The following is a 21,711-nucleotide window of genomic DNA, read 5'->3' as shown; positions in this document are numbered from 1 at the left end:
AACAGCTCGCTCTTGATCTGCAAAAAGACAGAGAGACAGACAATCCCCCTCCCCTTGTTTTCCGTTGTGGTGGTCGTCGCACTCCAGCTGCGAGTAGACAGCAGAGCGCAGACGCACACGCACACGCACACAAATGAGTGCGCGCATCTATGAACCTGTTCGTGCGTGCTTGCACGCTCGGTTGTTGTGCGCTCTTACATTCGTGGGTGTCGGTGCTTCGTGGCGATGACGGGTGATGATGGTGGATAGTGGTAGGCGATGCATTAGAGTGTGGGAGAGGTGGAGGCACACACACACACAGTGAGGGTGCAGATAGGTGTACAGATGGCTGAAGAGTTGTAGAGCACTTCCTGGAGAAGACGAGAGGGCACTCGCGTCACCGACAAAGGCATATTTTGTTGCGATTCGGCACATCACACAGGCGCCGCATCATTCGACGAAGGCTCCTCCGTCTCTTCCGTTTTCGCATCGCCTCGTGAACCGGCGATTTCCCTGCGCCTGTGCGCTTCCCGCGACGGGGGCAAGCGGACCACACCGCGTCGCGATGGCGCACCCTCGGGGTGAACGTGCACTGCTATGAACGCCGGGTATACGAAGTCAGGAGGGAGGAAGGGAAGGGGGTAACGCGGCAGGGATGCGGGAGTGAGCGCTTGTCGGCTTTTTCGCTTAGGAAGAGAGCAATCGACAGACACCAGAAGAGAAGGGAGGCAGCCCACCGACCCCCCAAACCCCCCGCACACACGCGCACACACACACACACACACACGAAGAAGATCTGTAATCAGCGTCACGCACAGGACAAAACCAAGCGAAACACGAACGCGGCGACCAGAACAGAGCATGCACACATGCGCAAGGACGTAAAACAGACTGTGGCAACGCCGGGCTATCGACTGGCAGTGCTGTCGTACAGAGCAGTCTGCCTGCTACCCGCTTCCTCGCGCATCTCTGCCGCGCCTCTTACATCACCCACCACGCGCCAAACTTGCCTCCACCTTCACCACCACCACTTCTGACGCTGCTCTTCTGCGCCGACGGCTGCACCGCGTGCGTGACAGGGGTGGGCACCACCAAAAGAACAAGGAAGGAAAAGGAGTGCGTGTAGAAGGGGCGGCGGCCGCAGCAGCATCACTGCCAGAGGCGCGAGACAGGCGTGAGGTAAGTCGACGATGGGGCGGATGTGGGCGCGCCCCCTTTTTCGTGTGGTCTCCTCTTCAACAGGGTAACACGCGCCATCGCACACAGACACACGCAGCCCCTGCTCATCATTGGGCCGCCGCACTTGAGGCCTCTTTGGTGGCTCGACGTGGTCGCGCCACCTTGCGCGGCGTGTGCGGCGCTTCAAAGTGTGCCGGCCGCACAGCACTGCTGCCGTCTGCGGCGATCAACTCGACCGCCACGTTCCGCTGCCTCGTCTGTGGCGCCTCGTGAGGTAGCGAGAGGCGAAAGCGGCGAGGACGTGTACCAGTGCGCCGTGCAGAATCGCCGCTCGACGCCATTAACTCATCACTCAGCGCCGCCGTACGATGCGCTTCACGATGGTAGAGTCGGCTGCTGCTGTCCGCCTCTCCCACGGAGAAGGCCTCACCGAGGGCAGCAATAGCAGAGCCGATGAGGGAGGCCGCCGTTGCAGCTTCGCCGCTGCGCCTGCTCGCCCCACGCAGCTCTGTGGCGAACGAGGCCGCGTTGTCTGTCGTGCGGGCACGTCTGCTGTCCATGCCGCTGCCGCTATCATCATCATCGACGTCGTACTCGGCTGCCAGCTTCGCCGCATTTTCCTCCGCCACCGTGGTGGTGTGCCCAAACGGCATGTGAACGTGATGCCTCAGTTGGTGGCGCTTGACCTGGTGAATCGCGGAGATGTCGCTGGAACCGTTCTCGGCTCTGGCGTCCATCATCGGCGGCGTTGCCTGCATCACGTCGTCCTCACGCAGACGAGGCGACGGAGGACGGCGAGGGTACATGGTAAGAACAGTGTCGCTGATCTGGGGTGCCGTCAGCCGCAGCGAGTCTACCTTCGTCGCCTCTGATACCGCTGTCACCTCCGCACCGGATGCCGCCACTTCCGCGGCGTCCGGGAAGTAAAGGGCCGCGTTCGGGTCGATATACCCCTTCGGCAGCGCGGAGTCTCTCGTCAACGCAAAAAAGTCGGTCCATGACTGGGACGTGCCCTCGGCCGCAGTCGATGCAGCAGCGGCAGCAATGGAAATCGACTGTGCGAGGCTTGCCAGTACAGGCGTCAATCTCGTTCGCTCTTTGCTGCTGCCGCCGCCTCTCCGCTGGCGGCGCACAAACTCGAAATACTGACCCAGCAAGGCCACCCGCACTGTTGACGCGGCCGCCGCCTCGGCTGACATTGCAGCCCTGCGCGCTGTAGTCGGCGAATGCGCAAACAGTTCGCGTGGAAAGACGCCGCCGAGGCGCGATGCCGAACTTTGCGGAAACCTGCCGTCTTCCGCATTTTCCGGCGTTGCCAGTCCCGACATGCGGTCCTTCCACATATGCGCAACCACGCGCACGTCTGCGGCCGCCATGGTGGCCACAGACGGTCGAGAGGCGGCGACTGCCGCGTCGCCAGAGCCGGCCAGCCATGCAGCAGCGTGTGTTGCTCCGAACTTGTCGCTGCGCACTGTCACCGGGATGACACCCGCCTTCTCTGCATCTTCAATATGCGCGACACGACGTATTTCGTGGAGTAGCCGCCATTCCATCGCCGCCGTCGCGGCTGCCTGCTCCTCAGGGCTCGCGGAGTCGTGCACGAACGCAAATACCGGGCGGAGAAAGCTTCGCTGTGCAGCAGAAGACAGCGATGCCGTGTTCGTGGCAGGAAGCCACCACACTTGCCGTGTGCTTGACGCCGTCACATGAGAGGGCAGCAGCGCACCGTTGCGGGCGACATCCCAGCGGGCAGCGAGATCAGGATGTGTCTTGTCAAGCGTCTCTCCGACCTCCACTCGAGGCGCTGCCACACCTTGCGGTTTGTGGGTTACCGAAACTGCTGCCGAGTTGCTGGCAGAGGCGTCGCCAGCTGCGCTGATGCCGCCGCCACAATGCGGGCACGCTGTCCGCCCGCGAGCCACGCGGGTTTGTACAGTGCACTGGTACCGCTGTTGACAACAAGAGCACCTCCACCACACCAGTGTCGTGGCCTCGTCGCACGATATCTGATGTGCAACGACGTCGTTCAGCTCTGGGACCCAATCATCAAGGATGTCCGGACGCACGACCGCCAGACGAAGTTGACGCACGGGGCGCGTGGCCGTCGATGGCGCCGCGGCACCGCCAGCCGCTGCATTCGCGGCCGTTGTCGAGCAACAGCGCGCAGCGCCGGTAATGTCTGACTGCGCGCCCGCCTTTCCCGCCATTCGCAGCTGCGTCAAGGTGCGCGCGGCTGCCGACAGTCCGGCCTCGACCGACCGCCGCGTGCGTCGCATAAGTCCAGCTGTGCTTTCCCCGCGTAGGATGTCGGCCGCGTCTGCTCTGTCAAGTGGCGCCACGCATGCGCTGCGCTTCGCTACGGACGGCTTCTTTCGGTGTGTGCGCTAAAGGGGCACAACAGCGTACCCAGTAAGATGCAGAGTCTGCGCGACGCCCTCTGAGAGTCTCCCTATATTCGGTTCTCTACTTCGGCGTATGCGTGCGTGGTTGTGTTTGTGTGTATGCGTCCGACGGATATCCGTGCCCGAGGGCAGCCCCATGGTTGCCAAATAAGGTAGAGCGAGAGAGAGGTTGAGACGAGAGCGGGCAGGCGGCTATGAACGCGCATGCCACAGGTGTGTGCGACGCTAAAACACCGGAGATAGAAAGAGACCGTCGAAGCGCATTTCTTGAGCGTGCGTGGCGGACAAGACACCAAGCCCCTGCACTGTCATTGACGAGCACGCAGAGAGAGATTACAATGATCCGTCTTTTTTTTTTCGTGCTGCCACTGCTGCTGCTCTGCCGGAGCTGGTGCTTCCTGCCTCTCTTCCGCACTAGCTGGTCTGCAACGGCCCAGGGAAGCCCCTCGCGGAAGGGAAGAAGCATGCGCATTTGACGCAGGCACCCGTTCGCCAGTGAAGCACCCTTCCGCAACCAAACACTCGCGCGAGTGCCACCATGTACTTGTGCCACTCAGCAGACGTCATGTTACTTTGCTGCTTTCCGCTGATCTGTGGAGCGTTGCAAGCGTATTACGTTGATGATGTTAACAGGGCCACAGAGCGACATGGCCACCCGCACCCGCTCACAGGTGTCTTACGTGGACGCACGGCCGGTAAGCGTGTGGGGTGGGGTGAGGAGGATCAGCATCGACACAACTTTCCCATAGGTATCAGCAGAGAGGCGAGAGACGAGCAAGAGCAAACAAAACACCTGCCATGATAGCGTGCTCCTCGACATCCTCTCCTTCCGCGCTTAGGCGTCTCTGCTTGTATATGTGCCCTTGTGTTGGTGCGTGGTGTATTCGCCGCATCGCCTCGTGCTGCGGCGTCTCCATGCATGCTTTCTCTCTTTCTCTGGCTGTAGTACCCACCGCCTCACGGAGGGGAGAGTAGTGGTGGTGATGGTTGACTGGGTACAGAGACGCGGACAGAGAAGCAGGCACTGCGGGAATGGCGCTGCCGTCCGCCGATGCACAGAGTTTGCCAACATCAAATCATGCACATGCCCCCCTCAAGAGCTCAGTACCGCTTGGGCCTCGTCTTTTTCGGGCCAGTCTTTGAGAAGGCGCCTGATCCTGTGGCATGTGTGCCGCTGCTGCTGTGCTGCTGCGAGCTGGCGTGCCGCCCACTTGAGCTGCTCGATGCCCATGCCCGGCGGGATTTCATGATCTTTCCGGCTTTACGATTAAATCGCTGCAGCTGCGCATCCTTGATGCCTTCAATGTCATTCATGAAGGCGTCTTGCTGGGCCTTGAAGAACTCGAACGGTTCGGCGGTGCCGTCGCCGCCGACCTGCTCGCCAGGTGAAATCGCCGTCGTGCGGAGAGTCGGCAGGCCGTCATCACCGACTACGAATGCTTCTGCACGGCGCCGCTTCAGGGAGGGACCCGCGCCGGAGGCCGCCACCGCCTTCGGGAAGCGCGCCGATATCTTGAAGAAGCCGGAGCTGTGCAACGGCGCTGCGCCAGGGTCGGCGGTGTTGCCGTCATCGTGCAACGCACTGCATGGGCTAGCTTGCTCGGCCTCGTGACCGTCGTCATCGCGGCGGCGCACACGGCCAGCGATACGCTCGTGCGACTCTGTGGGCCTTTGCTTTCCAGCGCCTTGACCGGTGCCGTCGCAGAGCCCGCCAAGCGGCGCAGACGCACCGGCTGCCGTAAAGGATGACAGGTGCGTGTAGTCGAGCTGCATCCGGCACCTCGACACGACCACCTTCTTCTTGGGCACAAGCGTGCGTGGCTGCACCGCCGTCTGCGATGCCGCCCTCTTCAGCTCCGCCAAGCCACTCGTCACCATCCCAAGCGGTGCGAAGCCGGCGAACTCGTGCTGCTGCTCCGGCGTTGTGACAGGCTCGAGAAGAATGTAGTAGCGGCTGGCTTGCGTGTTCGGCATGCCGAGGTTGCCGTACAGGAGTGTCCCCGCCTTCAGCGAGGACATGGTAGCTGCAAGGCTCTGCCCACGCGCGGCTGTGCCAGCCGACAGCGTCACCCTTTCATCAGGGATGAAGCCACCAAAGATCGACTTGGTGGTGCTGCTGCCGATCTCTATCACAGACGCCTTGTCGATGCGAACGACCGCCGAGTCGCTCAGCGGCAACAGGCCAGCCGCCTTGGCAGCATCAGGCGTTGCGTAGGCGACCTCGGCCTCCGTCAGGCGCAGAGCAGAAAGCAGCTCCGCTGGCAAGGGCAGCTGCCCTGAGCACATGAAGAACAGATTCGCCGCGGTGCGCGGACGCTGGGAGGAGAGGGGAACAAAGAAGCTCACAGGCAGCTCCTTGAGCGCGTGTGGAAAGATAAACGAGAGCTCGACCTGCATCGCCGGTGGAAGGATCACGCAGAGTGAAGAGGGATGCGGGTGTTGTGTGTGTGTGTGGGGGGGGACGGTGTCTGTAACATGTGCATGCATGCGTGCGTGTGGCAGAATGCAGGCTGTGGATGCGCACGCGGAAGGGGCAGATGACGAAGCATGGCGAGGGAGAGAGGTGAGGCATGAAGGACAGAGAGGGAGAAAGAAACATCAAGAGACAGCGCCCGAAGGGAGGGCAGGGGAGGGCGGAGGGCACCGTGGCGACCCAAGACGGCACTCCCATGCATGCATCGACACAGGCATTGCCATGTGCTCTCTGCCCTTTGCACTATCACTGCCGTCCCACCACCTCCTCGCGCTGCCACTGCTCTTTGTGCGCGTGCTGGGATCAGGACGGATGACGGTGCCTACGGCAGCACCGACATGCTCGAAAAAAAAACCTGCGCTGCTGATGTTATCCTTGCTGCCGCCGTGCATCGCTTTAGTTAGTCCCGCGTGCCGTTTTCAAGATTCCATACACCGCATGTCAACAACGAGACGAGCCCGCACACGTACACACACGCGCGCACACCTTATCATTCCTCAAGGCGACGTTTGCGCGCTGCCGGCGACGCATCATCGCCGTCGCCACTGCCAGCAGACTCGTCTTCATCGCTCCCGTCGTCGCGCTCTTCTTCGTCATCATCTTCGGAGCCTGAGCCCGACGCGTCCTCGCCGCCTCCGCTGTCGTCGATCTCCTCATCCTCTTCCCCACTATCTTGTGCAGTGGTTGCAGCAGACAAATCGTCACACACTCCCTCTTCATTATCGCCTTGCCCATCGCCGCTCGAACAACTTATGCCGTCGGCGACGTCGTTCTCCACCTCGTTGTCGTCGGTGCCTTCCTCGTATTCTTCGTCCTCGCCACTGCCGTCGTCGACCCGATGGCGTACCTGTGCATCTTCGAGCAGTGCCGCCACCTCGTTCTGCAGCAGCTGCCTCATGTAGTGCTCGTCGAGACGCCACCGCCCGTGACAGGCCGTGGCGGCTGCACGCACCTGCGGCAGCGCACTACCGTCTTCACCCCGCGCCGCCTGCAAAGCAGCGGGGGCAACACCTTCGTCTCCGTGACGGAGTGCCGCGATGGCGTGCTGAAGCTCGCGGCGGTGGCGGCGATTTGCACGCAGCAGCTTCAGCACCGCCGAGGCCAAGGCGTAGTACGACTTCGTCTTCGACGCGTGCGGCTCGACGGCGCGGGTGAGCAAGTCCACGGCGCACAAGGTCGCAGGGAAGGTGCTCTTGTCAAGATGCTCAAGGACGAGAAAGAGGTTGCGGTGGGCGTAGGCGGGCACGTCCTGCTCGTGAGTGAGCAGCTGGATCATCGCCCTGCTGAGGTACGCCTCTAGCTGCAACGGGACGGCAGAGAGGGTGCCAGCCGCAGCATCGGCAGCAGTGGAGGCTGCTGGCTGCAACTCATTCGATTGCGCCGGCGACGCCACGATTCCCCGCGCCATTGCCAAGTTCAGCAGGGACGCGGGACCGGCGCGCTCGCTGCTGCTTGCGTCATTGCCGTTAATGAGACTAGCGTGCGCAGAGTGAAGGAAACCTTCAAATACGGCGGTACTCACAGTGCGGATGCCGCCGCTGCTCACAGCAGGTCTGCCCCCGAGCGCTGCAGCCCCAGCCTCGCATGTGGGGCTTGTGCCGGCTACTGCTGCTGCTGCGACGTCCTTGTCGCTGAGCACTCGGGCCCCTTCCCCGGCAGCTGCAGGCGCACCACCACTAGGCTTCGTGCGAGGTGACAGCGCTTGAATACACTTCAGCAGGGATGGCCACAGGCGCGCCGCTGCGTCCAGCTGCTGACCATGGGCACTGAGAGCGGGTATCTGCAGGAGGCTCTGCAGTACGCACCCGAGGCGCTTGCACTCGCCATCCGTAAAGCCCACAAAGTAGGTAAAGGCCGCCGTCACAAATGTCAAGGCAAGGTCGACGGCGCGACAGTGCAGCGACCACGGCGTCTGCTCAGCTTCGCCGCGCCCCGCCGTCGCCGCAGACCCGGTCGTCGGAGTTGCTTCCTGGAAGAGCCACGTGAAGAAGGCGGCAACCGTCGCCGCCTCACGGAGGTTCAACACAGCGCGGGGCAGGAGGTACGACGCAGCCAGCTCCACGAGACGGTCATCCGCTTCAGAGGCGAGCGGCTCCGTGGGAGGAGCGAGCTCGCGCCGAATCAGTTCCAGAAGCGCTGCGCGGGCGGCGGCGGAGGAGCTGTAGAGGTGCATGTGCATGGACTCCTCCGCATCTATGCGCTTCGCCTCGCCGTCCAACCACGTCACGATGGACGCGGCGCGACGTGCACTCACGGCTCCGGCAGACCTGTTGCCTTTCAAGTACTGATTCGTCAGGCTTCGGGCCTGCTCCATGCACTGCTGCCACTCGTATCGGGCGGTGTCGTAGGGATCTGGCTTGTACTCGAAGTGCGCGGCGGTAAAGTACTGCAGGAGCTGCGCAATCGGAGGCAGCTCAGGTGTATCTACAGCCGCCACGGCCACCCTCGAGGAGGTGGGAGCCGGTACACTGTACACCGCATCTGACGGCACGGCGCCGCCGTTGCTGGAAAAAGCCGACGCCCACTCGAACTTGCGGCGTTGCTGCGTTTCGATGAGCGACGCTACGTGAGGGAGGGCTACTTGCCGCACGCAGGCGCACAGGTACTCTAGGACCTGGCTCTCCGTCGGCGGAGGCGACACCTCCTCAATCGCTACCAGCATGTCATTGATCGTGTTGTACCGTCCCGCCGAGGACAGGAGGATCACCTCTGCGCCGCCGTCGAGGTCGCGCTGCAGCTCGTAGATGCGGCTTTGAAGGCGGCACAGGTGCAGGAGTATCTGTTGCCCGAGGTGGAGACGGACCTCCGAGCGGGCAGCAGTGACAGACTGCCTCGCGTGCTCTTCCTCAGTGTCCTCGCTGTCTTCGTCGCCCTGAATGGGCACCAGACACGGTTGCTGCAGGGCAGTCAGCAGCGCCTGGCGAGCCCTGACAAACACGTCCTCCGGCGACAGCAGCAGCTGCGCACTGCTGGCCGTATCCTTCCAGTAGCGAACTCGGAAGGACGTCATGGAACCTCTGCCGAACAAGGAGGTCGTGGAAGGCGTGTAGGCCAGCGCCTGCAGCTGCGCGGGGTTGTACTTCTCCTCGTGCTCCAGCGCGCGATGCGCCATCACGGCGAGGAGGGCTTTGCACAGCTCTGTGCCGAGAAGTATGTCGTCGCCACTGTTGCTGCGCAGGGCGAGCTCGACGCGCCGCGCCAACAACACACCATCCACCGCGTCGAGGTTGTCGCGCCACAGCGTCGCGACAAAGGTCGCCAGGATTGTCACGCGACACTCCCCGTTGGCACCTGTGACCTTCTCTTCCGCCGCGTAGCGAGCCATCAGCACGAGGCCTTGCTGCACGACAAGCATCAGCACCGCCCCAGGCAACCCGCGCAGGAGACGTGTGTGGATATCGAGGAAGCTGTTGTTGTAGCCGACGGCTTGTGTGAACAGGCGATGCGCGACGAGCAGCGGCTCGGCATACAAGATGGGGCGCAGCAGCGCGCGGTACTCATCGAGGTTCTCAGCGTTTAGACGCTTTAGCGAGTGCGACAGTAGCGCTTCCCGTTCCCTGCGCAGCAGCGCATCGTGCGGGTGCACCAGCGGCGACGGAGGCCACCCTTGCCTCCCCTCGAGCTGCAGCAGCTGCTGCTTTGTCCGGTACACGGCCACAAACTTCACCGACGGCAGCAGCTCCTGGAGCCAGTCGAACATGTGCAGCGGCATGGCCGCGTTCTCGCCGTACGGTACCGCTCCATGTGCCTGTGCGTCGGGGATACTGGAGCGGGCAAAGACTCGAAGCACATCCTCCATCACGTCGTAAACCATCGGTGCAGGCGGCAACACGCGAATGCATGGCATGACGAAGGCTAAAAGCAGCCGCTCTGCCAGGGCGAAGACTGCGTTCGGAGCCGGTGGTGCAACGCCGCTGTTCGAAGAGGTGGTGGCCGCCTCCGACGCCGGTGTTGCTGCTGCTGTTGCGGCGGCGGCGACAGCTGTAGTTCGACACATCCATGATAGTCGTGTCAAGAGACGCACGAGCAGCGACTGGTTCGCCATGTAGCTCTGCACCACCGACAAGACCGGCAGAAAAGAGGAGAGGACGCGGAAGGACTCATCCCGCAGCTGCATCAATGCCGCAGCTTCGGCTTGACCGGCCTGCTGCTCCTGTTCGGCGACTTCCCACCGCTGTAGCCACCGACGCAGCAGGATGGACACGTAGTAAGCAACACTGATGTGCTGCGGGTACGCGCGGCGCGGGAGCAAGAGCACGTTCACACTCTGCACGCCAGTGCTGACGTCCCCTGCGCTGGCCACAGGAGGCGTTGGCGGCTTGGCGAGGTAGCGCATACCATCTGCCGCCAGCGCGTACTGCCCTGAAACAATGATATCGCGCATCAAACAGCACGGCGACAGAAGTAGGTCTGGGACAGCGCTACCCGAGTTCGCATTCCCAGCAGCCGAGTTGGTGCTCGACGCAGCAGCGGCAATGCTGCTGCTTCCTCCGCCAAAGGCAGCTGCGGAGGCGCCGTTCGGCACCGCTGTGGTGGCCACCAGCGCCTCCGTTGCGGTGAGGTGAAGGCGCCAGTTGAGCAGCAGCGGGTCGGGGTGCACAATGCGCAGAAATCGACGTGTGTGTAGCTCGCCGCGCGAGGGAATCGCTGATGCCGATGAATGCGGCAGCGATCCCTGCTTCGGTGGCTGGCCGTAGACGCCCCCGCCGCAACGCATGCCGCGAAAACGCGAACCACTACTCCTGCCGCCGCGCCCGTCAACGTGGCCATTGTGCACGCACAGCTCTGTAAAAGGCATGTCCATAATAAGTTCTGCGCGGGTGTGCTCGACGTACTGCTGCACCGCAGCGGTGTACCGCGCCAGCGCCGAGATCGGCAGTGCTGGCGGCGGCGTCTCGGGGCCGCTGAATGGGTTTAGTGGGCACTCTGCGAAGTGGTACATCAATACTGTCAAGTCCCACCCAGCCACGCCACAGTATAGCGCGGCCAGCGCCAGCATCCGCGTGTGCTCGACCTGCTGCGCCACGCTACGACCGACGCGCAGCTGCCCCGTGGCAACGGCGAAGAGGTGAACCTTCTGCAGCCCAAGAATACGTGTGGAGGCGAGGAGCTGGCCTAGCGGCGCGTAGTGCCGCAGCCGCCACTCGACCTCGCTCATAAGTGACTCGCCAACAACCGACGGTGCTGCGGCTGCCCCGGCGGTGCTGAACGTCGACAGGCGGCGTGGCTGCCGGTGCGCGGTCTCCATTTCCAGCACAGCTGCCTCCTCATCACGTTTTCCACGCGCGCCGACTGCGGCGCCGGCGACTACGGCGCCCGCCTCCCCCGCGCTCGAGAAGGGGGAGCTGCCACGAGTGTGCGGCAGCACGTAAAGCGCTGAGAGAACAGCACACAGCGTGGTTGCGACCAAGTGACCATGCGGGGTGCCTGTCCCCAGAATCCGTGTCAGACGGTCACTGTAGACGCGGAGCAAGTCAACGCACTGCTGCCACTGCTGGGATGGCCTGGCGGGACCGTCATCGTGGAGCATGCCACGGGTATCATAGCGAGCTAGTCGACGCGCCATATCGTCCGCCATGCATCCAGCTGGAATGCGCGAAATGAAGGCCGTCCAACTGCGCACAAACTCGTTAAGGACGTCCGCGAGCAGGAACGTCACCGTTGGGGCCTGTGTTAGCATGTGGGGCACAAACGACTTGAAGAGAAGCGCGGCTCGGCGAAACCGCGTTCGAGCGATTGTGTCACGGAGCAAGTCGATCGAGACGTGCGACCACGCCTGCAGCGCGGCTGTTTCATTTGCAGCGGTAGACTGGCGCATTACCGCGCCCACGGCAACAGCTCCATCGTCGCCGCTGTCGTCGTCATCGGACAGCACCGGGGCTGTTGCGAGGCGCTTGCGGCACTCGTCACCGCAGCCGGCAAAGAAACGCGCGTACGCAGTTGTGTCCTTTGGCGTGTGAGACGACAGCTGTTGCAGGTACACGCAGAGAAATGTGAACCAGAGGTGCTGCACATTCAGCTGCAGCTGCTGCTGTGATGTCGTGGTTGCCATCGGAGAGGGGGGCGGCCCCAGCACACTGGGAGTCAGGCATAGTACCATCGGCGACGGCAGGGATGTGGACGAAGAGTTGACGTAGGACGATAGCGCGAAGATGCCGGCGACCACTGACTTGGAAGCCTGCGCGACGCCCCATGGCAGCTGCGGCGCCGCCGCTGTGTTTGCTGTCGTTTCACTGGCGGCGCCGGTTGCAGCCGTTGGAGCAATCTTCGCCGCCGCTAGCTGGGGGGCATTCACCTGTGCACTCAGCTGTATCGCTGCACACACCAAAAGGTAGAGGCGCTCCACCTCGACGGCAGCCGCTGCAGCGGCAGGCGAGGCTGTCGCAGAGTCCAACACCCCCATCTGCGCCTCCGGCACGATTTGCGGAGCGGTGGTTTGTTCAGTGCCATGGGGGTGAAGAAGGAGATGCGACACGACTTCCTGCATCACACCCGACGGAACGCCCTTCATCGAGGATGTGGCGGCGTCTACGCAGGCTGTACGGAGGAGCTGGACAAGTGCCTGCGTGATAGCCCTCTGCAAGCCACGGGCACAGAGCACGTGCTCGGCAGCCCCACCGCCGGCTTTTTCACCCACATTAGCGGAATTCGACGGCGGCGACGTGAGCTGCAGAACCTTCCAAAGGGCGGGCCAGACGACGTCGCGGTAGAGCAACTCTGCCGTCACACCGGAAGACTGCGACGCGCGAGCTGCCATGTTGGATGACACCAAAACAGGGCGAAGACAGCGGTGCGGATATGCACACGCGACGGAAAAGCGAAAGAGCAGGCACGAGAGCGCACTCCTTCAATCACAACAACCGTGAACCAGCCGCTCCCACGCTTGTCTCTATGTGGCCGCCGCCGCCGCCGCTGCTGCTGCTGCTGTTGCTGGAGTTAGAGGGCAATGCAACTGCGGCGTACTGCTGCAGCGCGACGGGCGACGAAGCAGAGGCAAACTTGAGTGAGTGCGCGCCGTATATGCGCCCACTCGTCCTCAAGGTTCGCCCGCGCCCTGCTTTACACGGGAGTAACTCGCCTGCCTTTCGATACGCTCTGTGGCGCTAGCGAGCGTTGGCGCGGATCCGCGGCTCTGCTCTCTAGGCTAGAAGTAGACTCCCGCTTGCACACTACGCGACGCACGTGTGTGTGTGTGTGAAGTGGACGGTATCACGGACGAGATGCGCCACCGCTCCTCCCTGCTGAAGGGACTTGAGTTGCAAGATGGAGCTCGCGCTCATGGGAGGGATGAGGAAGGGGAATGGGATGGAAGGAGCATGTGGTCATGAATGCCGACAAGACAGCGGCCCGACGGGAACTGCAGCGGTGATGGTGGGAGGGGAGGCTGGGGTGATGGCCGTGCGAGGAGACCAGGAGTGGACTCACAGCACAGCTCAAGCACGAAAAACGACCACCACCATTACCACCAACCCACCCACTCCCCTTCTTTGACACCCGCCCCCGTACGCAAGGACACCTATGAGTGATGGCGCACAACTCTGCTCGCTTAGTTTCACCGCTGTTTTCTTTCGTTTTCTTCAAGGCTATCCGTTACGGCGCTAGTAGAATGCGCGCGCGTGCGCGCGAACACGCACACGCACACGCACACGCACACACCTAAACACACACATATGCGGTTATGGTATTACACGAAATCCAACAAAGGGAGGGGTGGCAAGTTGAAGAGATGCGACGCACGCGCGTACACAGAGCGAATCGACACAACGGAAAAGTGCCCTGTCGACGCGCTTGAATGCCACCGGCACCTCTCCTCCCGAGGGAGCCGCGTGCACTGTCGGCTGGCCGTTTCACGCGACGCTGGCTTGCGGGTGCGCGCGTCAAAGCCGGCTTTACTGAAATAGATTCTTCACCACGACATCGCTGCGCTGCGCGTTGTCAAGGGGCTCGGGCACCATAAAGGCGACCAGCTTTGGCCGTGGCTCGTAGTTGACGGCCTTGCCCTTCGTCATCCGGTGAAAGCCTTTGCGCGCACCCTCGCGGGACGGCAGCAGCGCCCGTTGCATCTCCCTCACCTTCTTCTCCAGCTGACTCGCCACCGCACCGCCGCGGCGTACCAGCTCCCGCAGAAAGTCAGCGTCATCGTAGATCTCGTCGTCGACGTCACCCTCGGCGATGTGCAGCGCACGCTGAGCCTTGATGTCCGCCGACGTTTCTGCCCGCACGTGCTCGGGGTGGGCCATGATGGCCATGTGCGAGCGGTTCTTCTGTAGCTTGGAGCGCAAGCGCGACTTGGCAGACAGGATGGCGGCGATCTGCTGCGGCAGTGGCTGCGCGATCGTTTTGAGCTTCGCGCTGTTCGCCTGCACCAGCTTCCTGCCCCAGTAGTCGAGGCACGTGTCAGCGTGCCGCAGCACCCGCTCATGATAGCGCTCCACCTCGCGATACGACGGCACCGACAGGTCGCCTTCCGTCTTCGCCTTCTTCGGCTTACTTGCCGAGGAGGACACGTGCACGTTGCTGCTGCGGTCATCGCGTCCGCTGCCCGTCGCGGCGGCGTACAGGGTAGCGAGAACTTGCTCCACGTCATCCTGTAGCTCCGAGTAGTGCTTAGACACGCCCTCACGCATCTCCTGCACCTCCGCTGCACCGTCGCCGTTGGAGGCCGCCGCCGCTGCGTCATCGACTTCGGCATCGCCATCCACAAAAAGAGAGCGGGCGTAGTACTGCGGCATGCTGATGGCTTTGGTGACCGCCGGTTGGAGCAGCACGCGCAGACGCAACAGCTGGCCGTAGACCATGATGAGGTGCTGCACCACGTCGCGGGTCTGCTTCGCATCGGTTTGCGTGGAGGCCGTCTCGGCGGCGGCGCTAGAGGTACCGGCGCTCGCCGCGTTTCCAGCGGGCACGAGACTCATCTGCGTCTGTCGGAGCTCGCTGAGCTGGCGGAGGATATCAGCCTCCTCGCTGTCCAGCACAGCTTCGCCGACGCCACTATTGCCCCCGCCAAGCGAGATTGACCGCCGCAGCTGCCCCGCCTTCTTCTGCTTGCTGCTCTTGTTCTCCAGCCACGCTGTGTACTCCTTCTCCGTCAGGTCCTTCGCACGGCGGCGCTTGCGACCGACAGCGTCGTTCTTCGACGCCACACCGCGTCCGCCGCGTTCCTTGCGGTCGCCATCCTCGCCGTATCCCTGCTCCTCCTCCTCCTCCTCCTCGGCATCCATATCGTCGCCGTCATAAAACTCTTCACCTTCGGCATCCAAGTCTCCCATGTCGAGTGTGCCGAAGATGTCGTCCATGGCGGCCTCGACGTTCACTGGCGTCGCGGCGTACTTTCCCTCGCTGAGGCTAGCGTCGAGTGGGCCGCGGTGACGCAGCCGCGACGAAGACGCAGAGGACGGCAGCTTCTTTGCGGCATCTTTCGTCGGCTTCTCGGCCGCAGATGCTGCGGTCTGCCGACGACTGCCCCGTTCCGCGTCATCGTCGCCGTTGAATCCATTCGAGTCGACATCGTCAAACTCGTAGTCCTCCGCGAAACCGCCGTCCGCATATTCGTCGTCGTCGCGGTACGCACCTCCTGCACCACCACCGCCGAAGGCGGAGCGAGCCAGCTGCTCATTGACCGTCTCCGCCAGAGACCTTTTCCTTTGCTTCAGCGAGACGATGCTCCCTCGTCCACTGGACCCGTTAAAGCGCGGCATGCGTGTAGGCGCGCGTGTGCCGGTGGTCCCCCGCCTATCTGTCACACGCAATGCAATGCTCGATCCGGTTTCCGCTCTCTCTGTGTGTGTGTTCCTAAGGGAGCCCCCCCTCCCCCCCCACACACACACACACACACAGACACATCCCCAATAGCACGGGGCAAGCAAGAGAGGAGAGAAGAAAGGAGGGAGGTAGGAGAAGGAGGAGGTATGAGGGGGCAGCGAGCGCGCATTAGTGTGTGTGATGTCATGTGATGTGTGCGTGTGCCGATAAGTCCGCAGCGCATCGAGCCGAGTTGATGGGGAGGAGAGGCCAGGGTAAGAACAAGCCTCCACCCCACCCCACCCCACCCCCACAAAAAAACACGAAAACGACCAACAATAAAAGGGTCACGAAACGACAGCGGAAAGCTGAGAGGTCAGAGGAGATGAGATGGGAATGAAGGCCTGCACTCGCCACGCATGCTCCACCCACGACATGATCTCCTCGTGTTTCTCTCCCATGCGCGGGCGCTGCGTTCACCTTAAAGTTCTGTCCGTACTCCTCACCTCAAGACAACGCCGACTCACGTGCGTGACGGTTGAGCTCGATGGAGCGATGCCCCCTCTTTCCCCCCTCTCTCACGCCCACTCGTCGAGCAGTGTCAACTAGAAGGTCAACACGAAGATGTTAGCTCCGCCTCACAGGAAGTTCCGCACCGCCTTTGCGGATGTAGCAAGCTGCGCGGCCTTTCTGCGCCTCTCCACGTCCGTTTTCCAACGAAGACCCGAAAAGGAGAAGGACAGCGAGAGCCCCCTGTTATCTGTTGACGTGTGAAAGGTGTGCCATGTGCGAGCGCAGATGAAAACAAGGGAAAAACCAAAAGACAAGAACAGCGCCACGTAACTGCGGCGGTAATCCACAGAACAACAACCCATACATTCACGCTCGCATGAGAGAGAGGGGTGGATGAAAAGGGGCGGGGAAGGAAGACGGGCCCACTTGATTACGTGTGCAGGCCAAGTTTGCGCAGCTCTGCTTCCAAGGCACTCGTGCCACCGTTACCACCGCCGTCGCTGCTACTGGTACTCGGCGATCGAGCTGCGGCGGCACCCTTGCTTTTTCCTGGACGCTGTGACGCCGTTTCGCTGCAGTTGGCGTTCGACGACTGCTGTGACAGAGCGAGGCCGTGCTGCGGCTGCGGCTGCTTCTTCTGATTCCTCCTTGTCGGGGCTTTGCGTGTGTCTCCGCTCCCCACCGCCTCCCTTTCAAGGCCGGAGCCCGTCGCACAGGATGCCGGGCGTGGCGGAGAGCTGGACGAGGGAGCTGAGCGGTTGCCGCGGCGGAACTCGTCGTCACCCGCGCCGGGCTCCCCAACCGCAGCCAAGGACGTGCAGGCGTCATGGTCGTCGTGACTACCCTCGATATCGGACGCGTCGCTGCTGTCCGCCGCTGTCGCACTCGCGTCTCTGAGGCCATCCCTGTTCGCTGTGTCTCGCATAAGCGTTGCATTCAGAGCGCAGGTCTGCGGTGAGTACTTGCTACGCATCCGCTTCGTCTGCGGCAGAGGGCGCAGCCGCACCGGCAGCATGTCGAGCAAGCCTTCGCGCTTCAGCTGCTTGTACACGTACAGCCGTCGGTTGTTTTGACTGTAGTAGTGTGCGCCATCTGTCAGCACGGAGAGGAGGGGGAGGTCGCGCGGGTGCAGCTCGCCGTCACGAAATTGCTTCAGCGTGCTCTCGATTGTGCGCCCGCAAGAGAAGCGAGGCCGGATGCGGGAGAAGGTGAAGTACACGAGAAGCGGGTCCATGTCGACCACCTGCTGCGCTGCTGATGAGCCCACCTTTCCAGACGGCGGCATCGGCGTGCCTGCTTGCCGTGAAGCCCGTTGCTCTTGCGTGTTGCTGCGCGCGCTGTTGGGGGTTCAGCGAGCAAACCCTGCCCACGCCCGTCGGAGGGCGCGTTCCTTACACGGGCGTTGGGATGGAAGGCGTTGCAGGGAAGAGGGGCAGGGAAAGGCGGAGATGATGAGAGGCAGAGGGACGAGATGGGCAGCGGCGTACGTGCCGGTGAGGCGCCTCTCCTGCGTTGCCTACATCACGGACGGGAGAGGCTAAGACGGGTGCTGGTGGTGGAGAGGAAGGGAGTTCACCACAGAGTCGTCAGGGAGTTTAGCGGAGGGGGCGATGGCGGAAGGAAGGGTCGGCTGCACATTGTGGCCCTTTTCCATCCGTTTCGTTTCGTCTCATGCTCGCGCGGAGTAGAACGAAAAGGAACAAGACACACATGCACAGGCGTACACAACGCTACACAATCAAAGCAGGAGAGCGCACCCAGCCTGTGCTGTAGCTCTAAGCAACATGGAAAACACACGCACACACACACACACACATACCACCACCACTACAGTTGTGGTGCGCTGAAGGATCACCGCACCCCACCGCCTCCCCGGGGGCCAACAGCCAACACACCAGTCTTACAAGAATGAGAAGAAACGGTGTGGTGGCGAGGGGGAAGCACCAGGGGGGGGTGCGCGCGGGTGGGTGGGTACATGTAGATAGTGGTGGTGTAGAGCGGTGATGGAGGTATAGTGAGAGGGCGGCGCCCCTAAAACAAAACGACGGAAAGCTCTGCGACAGCCGACAGCAACCAAACAGCGCCTAGGCGACGACGGAGACCGAACGAACTCAGTCTCTCTCTCCGGCAACATCGATTTCAAAGGCACACACACACTTTCTCACAGGGTTCCCCCTTCTTACTACCAGTTGAGTTGGAGACTCGAACGAAAGAAAACAAACGGGCAACGAAACTAGCGAGGCAGTGACGCCTCACCGGATCCGGCCGAGAAGTTCTGGAGGGAGGTCTGCGAGCGGCGCCGCCAGTAGTCCGTTGCCGCCTTCATCCGCTGCGCGCACACAGTCGCCGACGCTTTAGGCGAGTTGTCTTCTGCGGAGTGCTGCGCCGGGCCCTCACCAGAGGACCGCGCCCCTGTGGTGGGGCCCGCCGGGGTAGCGGCACTGACCGACACCGCGTCCGTGCGCGTGAGTTGCTCAGCCTCTGCCACGGCGTCAGCCACACCGACAGCCAGAAAGGCAAAGACGCCGCGGCAGAGGTTACGGTCTGTCACCACGCCAGCCGGCGGCGCTCGAATACCGGGCGGCACGTAGCGGGAGGGAGCGAAGGTGCACCCGCTGCGCCCGTTTTCGCCCGAGGAAGCGTCGTCGTCGTCTTCTCTTGTCTTGCTCGGTGTGACAGAGAGGGAGGGCAAGCCGGCATTCTGCAGTGTCCACGCAGTGCTCATCGGCGACGGTGCTGCGTGGGGTGACGAGGCGGCAGCCGGCGAGGACGGCGACACTGCGAGATTGTAGAGGGCATCCCGACAGTACAGGCCGCCCTCATCCATGGGCACCAAAAGCCGACGCGCTTCGGCCGATGCACCTTTTATGTCACCGATCGGCTTGACAGGCAGCGGCACGAATCCCACGAGCTGCGGCACGAGTGTGCCGATCAGCACCGCCCACGCCGGCGGAATAGGGCTTACCACATAGTGCATGCGGCTCGAACCTTCGTGAAGCAGACCAAGGCGCTCGTAACTCACCTTCATCCTCGCAAAAACGTCTGAGCGCGTGTGGTGACAGTAGGTCATGCTTGGGATGGCCGAGAGCGGCAGGAGGCGCAGCGGGTTGGGCACGCGTTCGGGGTACACGTGTGGAGTGGTAAAGAGACGCGGCAACGCCGGCAGGACACGTGTGCTACCTAAACCAATGGAGGCCGACAGCGTGAGGGATAAGGGGGTGGAGAATAAAGGAGAGATCGGCATCACGCCGGCTCGCCCCCTCGCCACTGCAGCCGCTTCTTCGGCCCGCTCTTTCGTGTGATGCCTGCTACCTTTACCGCTGTCGCTTACCACGGCTACCTCCGTGCGCCCGTCAGCGCGCGACTCGATGGTGCCACTGGCCGCTCCGCATGCGGACATATCGTGCTGCTGCTGCAAGGACGAAGGCGACACATCGAAGAGGTCCTCCAGCGTAGTCACAGACGCATTTGCTGTCGCCGCTCCGGTGCGTGTCGCCGGAAAGGACCCTGTGCGCGCGGCGGTGGCAGCGCGTCCGACCGTCGGAGCAGCAGATGGAAAGGCTGACGCATGCGGCGCCCCGTTGCTCATCGCGGTCTTGCTTCGAGCCCGGCCAGTGTTGGGACGCTTCTGCGGCAGCACAAAAGGGCGCGTTCGCGCCCATATTCGCTTCGCCGCCAATTCCTTCGCGAGAGGTATGGCCGATGTGACGAGGTCGCGCGCGTGCTTCAGCACGATGAGGTCGTACAGCTCTGTCAGGCAGTGCTCCACGACTGCGACCAGCTGCACCTCTCTAGCGCCGTTCGTCTCCACGTACTCCACATCATCCTGCAGCTTAGGCACCATACCGTAGAGGTGCAGGTGTAGCTCCCCAAAGATACCTTCCACAAGGTCGGCCTTCACCTTTCCACTCCCTAGTCGCGAATGCGCCGTGGTCGACAAGAGGTGCCACAGCTCCAGTGTGTCGAAGACAAAGTCGAGATTGACGTTCATCTCGCACGCATCACGCACCAGCGTGAACGTGCTGCAGCGCTCGCTATACAGCCACTGCTGATCAGGGTACAACAACAAGATCCGATTAGAAATGTTGTTGCCCCAGCAGTTGTCGCCGATGTACTCCAGTCGTTCAAAGGCGACGCGGCGTCGCCGGTAGCGCGAGTTGAGCGAGCCCACCACGTCCGTCGGCTCTGCCGTCGCAAGGGCGACATCAAGCACTCCAACCTGCTTTAAAGCCCGCAGGATAGTGCCGATTCGAGCAGCCCGCTTCTCGATCGACCACCGCGGGTTTGTCATGCTGCGAATGCGCGGAAACAGTGGACAGTTGAACAGGATGTCGGCCCACACCGTCATTATATTGTCGATGGGGTATCCGCGCACGGCCAACAGTGTCAGCGTTTCAAGCGCCACCTCGCGCACCGGGTGAGAGACGTGCCGCGCCCGGTCTGCGACTGTAATGTGTGACCTTAGTGTTCCGTCGTTATCGAAGCTTTCGCGACACAGACGGCAGAACGCCGTGGATGTGTCGCCAGTGACACTGCCAGCGCCCGCAGCGGAGAGTCCTTCCGTACCGTGCGCCGCGCGGTCGAGCCTCGAGGTGTGCTGCTGATGCTCACTGCCGGCACCGTTGCCGGCTTCTTCGTAGCGCACGTCAAGGTCAATGTTTGCAGACCCCCCATTGCTGTGGGCCCTACTGCTGCTGCTGGAGGCGTTGGCTGCTTGCGGGCTGTCGTTAGGGCCTGCACCAGGAAAGAAGAAGTCGAGGGCTAGAGATGCCGGCAGCGAGCGCATGGGAAGGTGGAAGCCGATTTTGGTGCGCGGTGGCCCGTTATGGTCATGGGGCTCGTAGATGGGTAGACTGTCCAGCGGGAAGTCCGGTGGTGGAGTGGGGCTTCGCCGCGTCATCTCTACCTCTGTGCAGCCTTGCATTTGCAAAAAAACGCCCTGAAACGGATCCTTCACCCTGCCGAGCCTTCTACCCTTCACACGGGAGGCCGTTTCGGTGGAGCTGCGCCACCACGTCCCAGCCGCTGCTCTGTTGGCGTTCCGAAAGGAGCCGAACGTGTCGGAGTGGGCCACGGTGACTGGTGTAAGAGCCCGTAGTGCTCGCGTTGGGTGGAAGAGCGTACCGCCGCCTGAACCCCAGTCGCGGCTGCCGCTGGTCAGCTGCGCGTGGTGGTCTGACACGTTCGCTGCCTGTGACGAGTGCACGACTGGGCGGCTGGGTATCGCGCACGTTGTGGGGAGGTGGTTTACGGCATGTGGGGAGCAGAGGAGCGTGGCGGTCGATGCCCTTGTCGCTGCGAGTCTGTGAGTCGCGGAGGAGTGCAACGCCTGCGTGGAGCTGAGATGCAACAATGACGTGGACATTGTTGCTTACGCCTATTCTCGGATGCCGTTTCAAGTGCGGTGCTTTTCGATTGTTCGCC

The 21,711-nt window shown here is 62.4% G+C and overlaps 6 protein-coding genes across 6 annotated transcripts; all 6 read right to left on the bottom strand.

Annotated features, from left to right (window-relative positions):
• Nucleotides 1-1,265: 1,265 nt before the first annotated feature.
• LDBPK_200960 (hypothetical protein, conserved) lies at nt 1,266-3,365 on the bottom strand (the record flags this gene model as incomplete). Its single annotated transcript, XM_003860388.1, has 1 exon — nt 1,266-3,365. One exon carries the CDS (start codon nt 3,363-3,365, stop codon nt 1,266-1,268), a length of 2,100 nt encoding a protein of 699 aa, XP_003860436.1.
• Nucleotides 3,366-4,661: 1,296 nt separating this feature from the next.
• On the bottom strand, nt 4,662-6,047 carry LDBPK_200950 (hypothetical protein, conserved; the record flags this gene model as incomplete). The annotated part of the gene is made up of 1 exon (XM_003860387.1): nt 4,662-6,047. One exon carries the CDS (start codon nt 6,045-6,047, stop codon nt 4,662-4,664), a length of 1,386 nt encoding a protein of 461 aa, XP_003860435.1.
• Nucleotides 6,048-6,523: 476 nt separating this feature from the next.
• On the bottom strand, nt 6,524-12,790 carry LDBPK_200940 (hypothetical protein, conserved; the record flags this gene model as incomplete). Its single annotated transcript, XM_003860386.1, has 1 exon — nt 6,524-12,790. One exon carries the CDS (start codon nt 12,788-12,790, stop codon nt 6,524-6,526), a length of 6,267 nt encoding a protein of 2,088 aa, XP_003860434.1.
• A 2,982-nt stretch (nt 12,791-15,772) lies between these two features.
• LDBPK_200930 (hypothetical protein, conserved) lies at nt 15,773-16,018 on the bottom strand (the record flags this gene model as incomplete). Its single annotated transcript, XM_003860385.1, has 1 exon — nt 15,773-16,018. One exon carries the CDS (start codon nt 16,016-16,018, stop codon nt 15,773-15,775), a length of 246 nt encoding a protein of 81 aa, XP_003860433.1.
• A 699-nt stretch (nt 16,019-16,717) lies between these two features.
• Nucleotides 16,718-17,572, bottom strand: LDBPK_200920 (hypothetical protein, conserved; the record flags this gene model as incomplete). Its single annotated transcript, XM_003860384.1, has 1 exon — nt 16,718-17,572. The coding sequence occupies one exon, from the start codon at nt 17,570-17,572 to the stop codon at nt 16,718-16,720; it is 855 nt and encodes a 284-aa protein (XP_003860432.1).
• A 948-nt stretch (nt 17,573-18,520) lies between these two features.
• Nucleotides 18,521-21,187, bottom strand: LDBPK_200910 (RNA editing complex protein MP90, putative; the record flags this gene model as incomplete). The annotated part of the gene is made up of 1 exon (XM_003860383.1): nt 18,521-21,187. The coding sequence occupies one exon, from the start codon at nt 21,185-21,187 to the stop codon at nt 18,521-18,523; it is 2,667 nt and encodes an 888-aa protein (XP_003860431.1).
• Nucleotides 21,188-21,711: the final 524 nt, after the last annotated feature.

Source organism: Leishmania donovani, chromosome 20, assembly GCF_000227135.1.
Source record: "Leishmania donovani BPK282A1 complete genome, chromosome 20".
Taxonomy (NCBI): Eukaryota; Euglenozoa; class Kinetoplastea; order Trypanosomatida; family Trypanosomatidae; genus Leishmania; species Leishmania donovani.
Note: the sequence above shows the minus strand (reverse complement) of the source record. Positions and strands in the feature narration are given on the sequence as shown.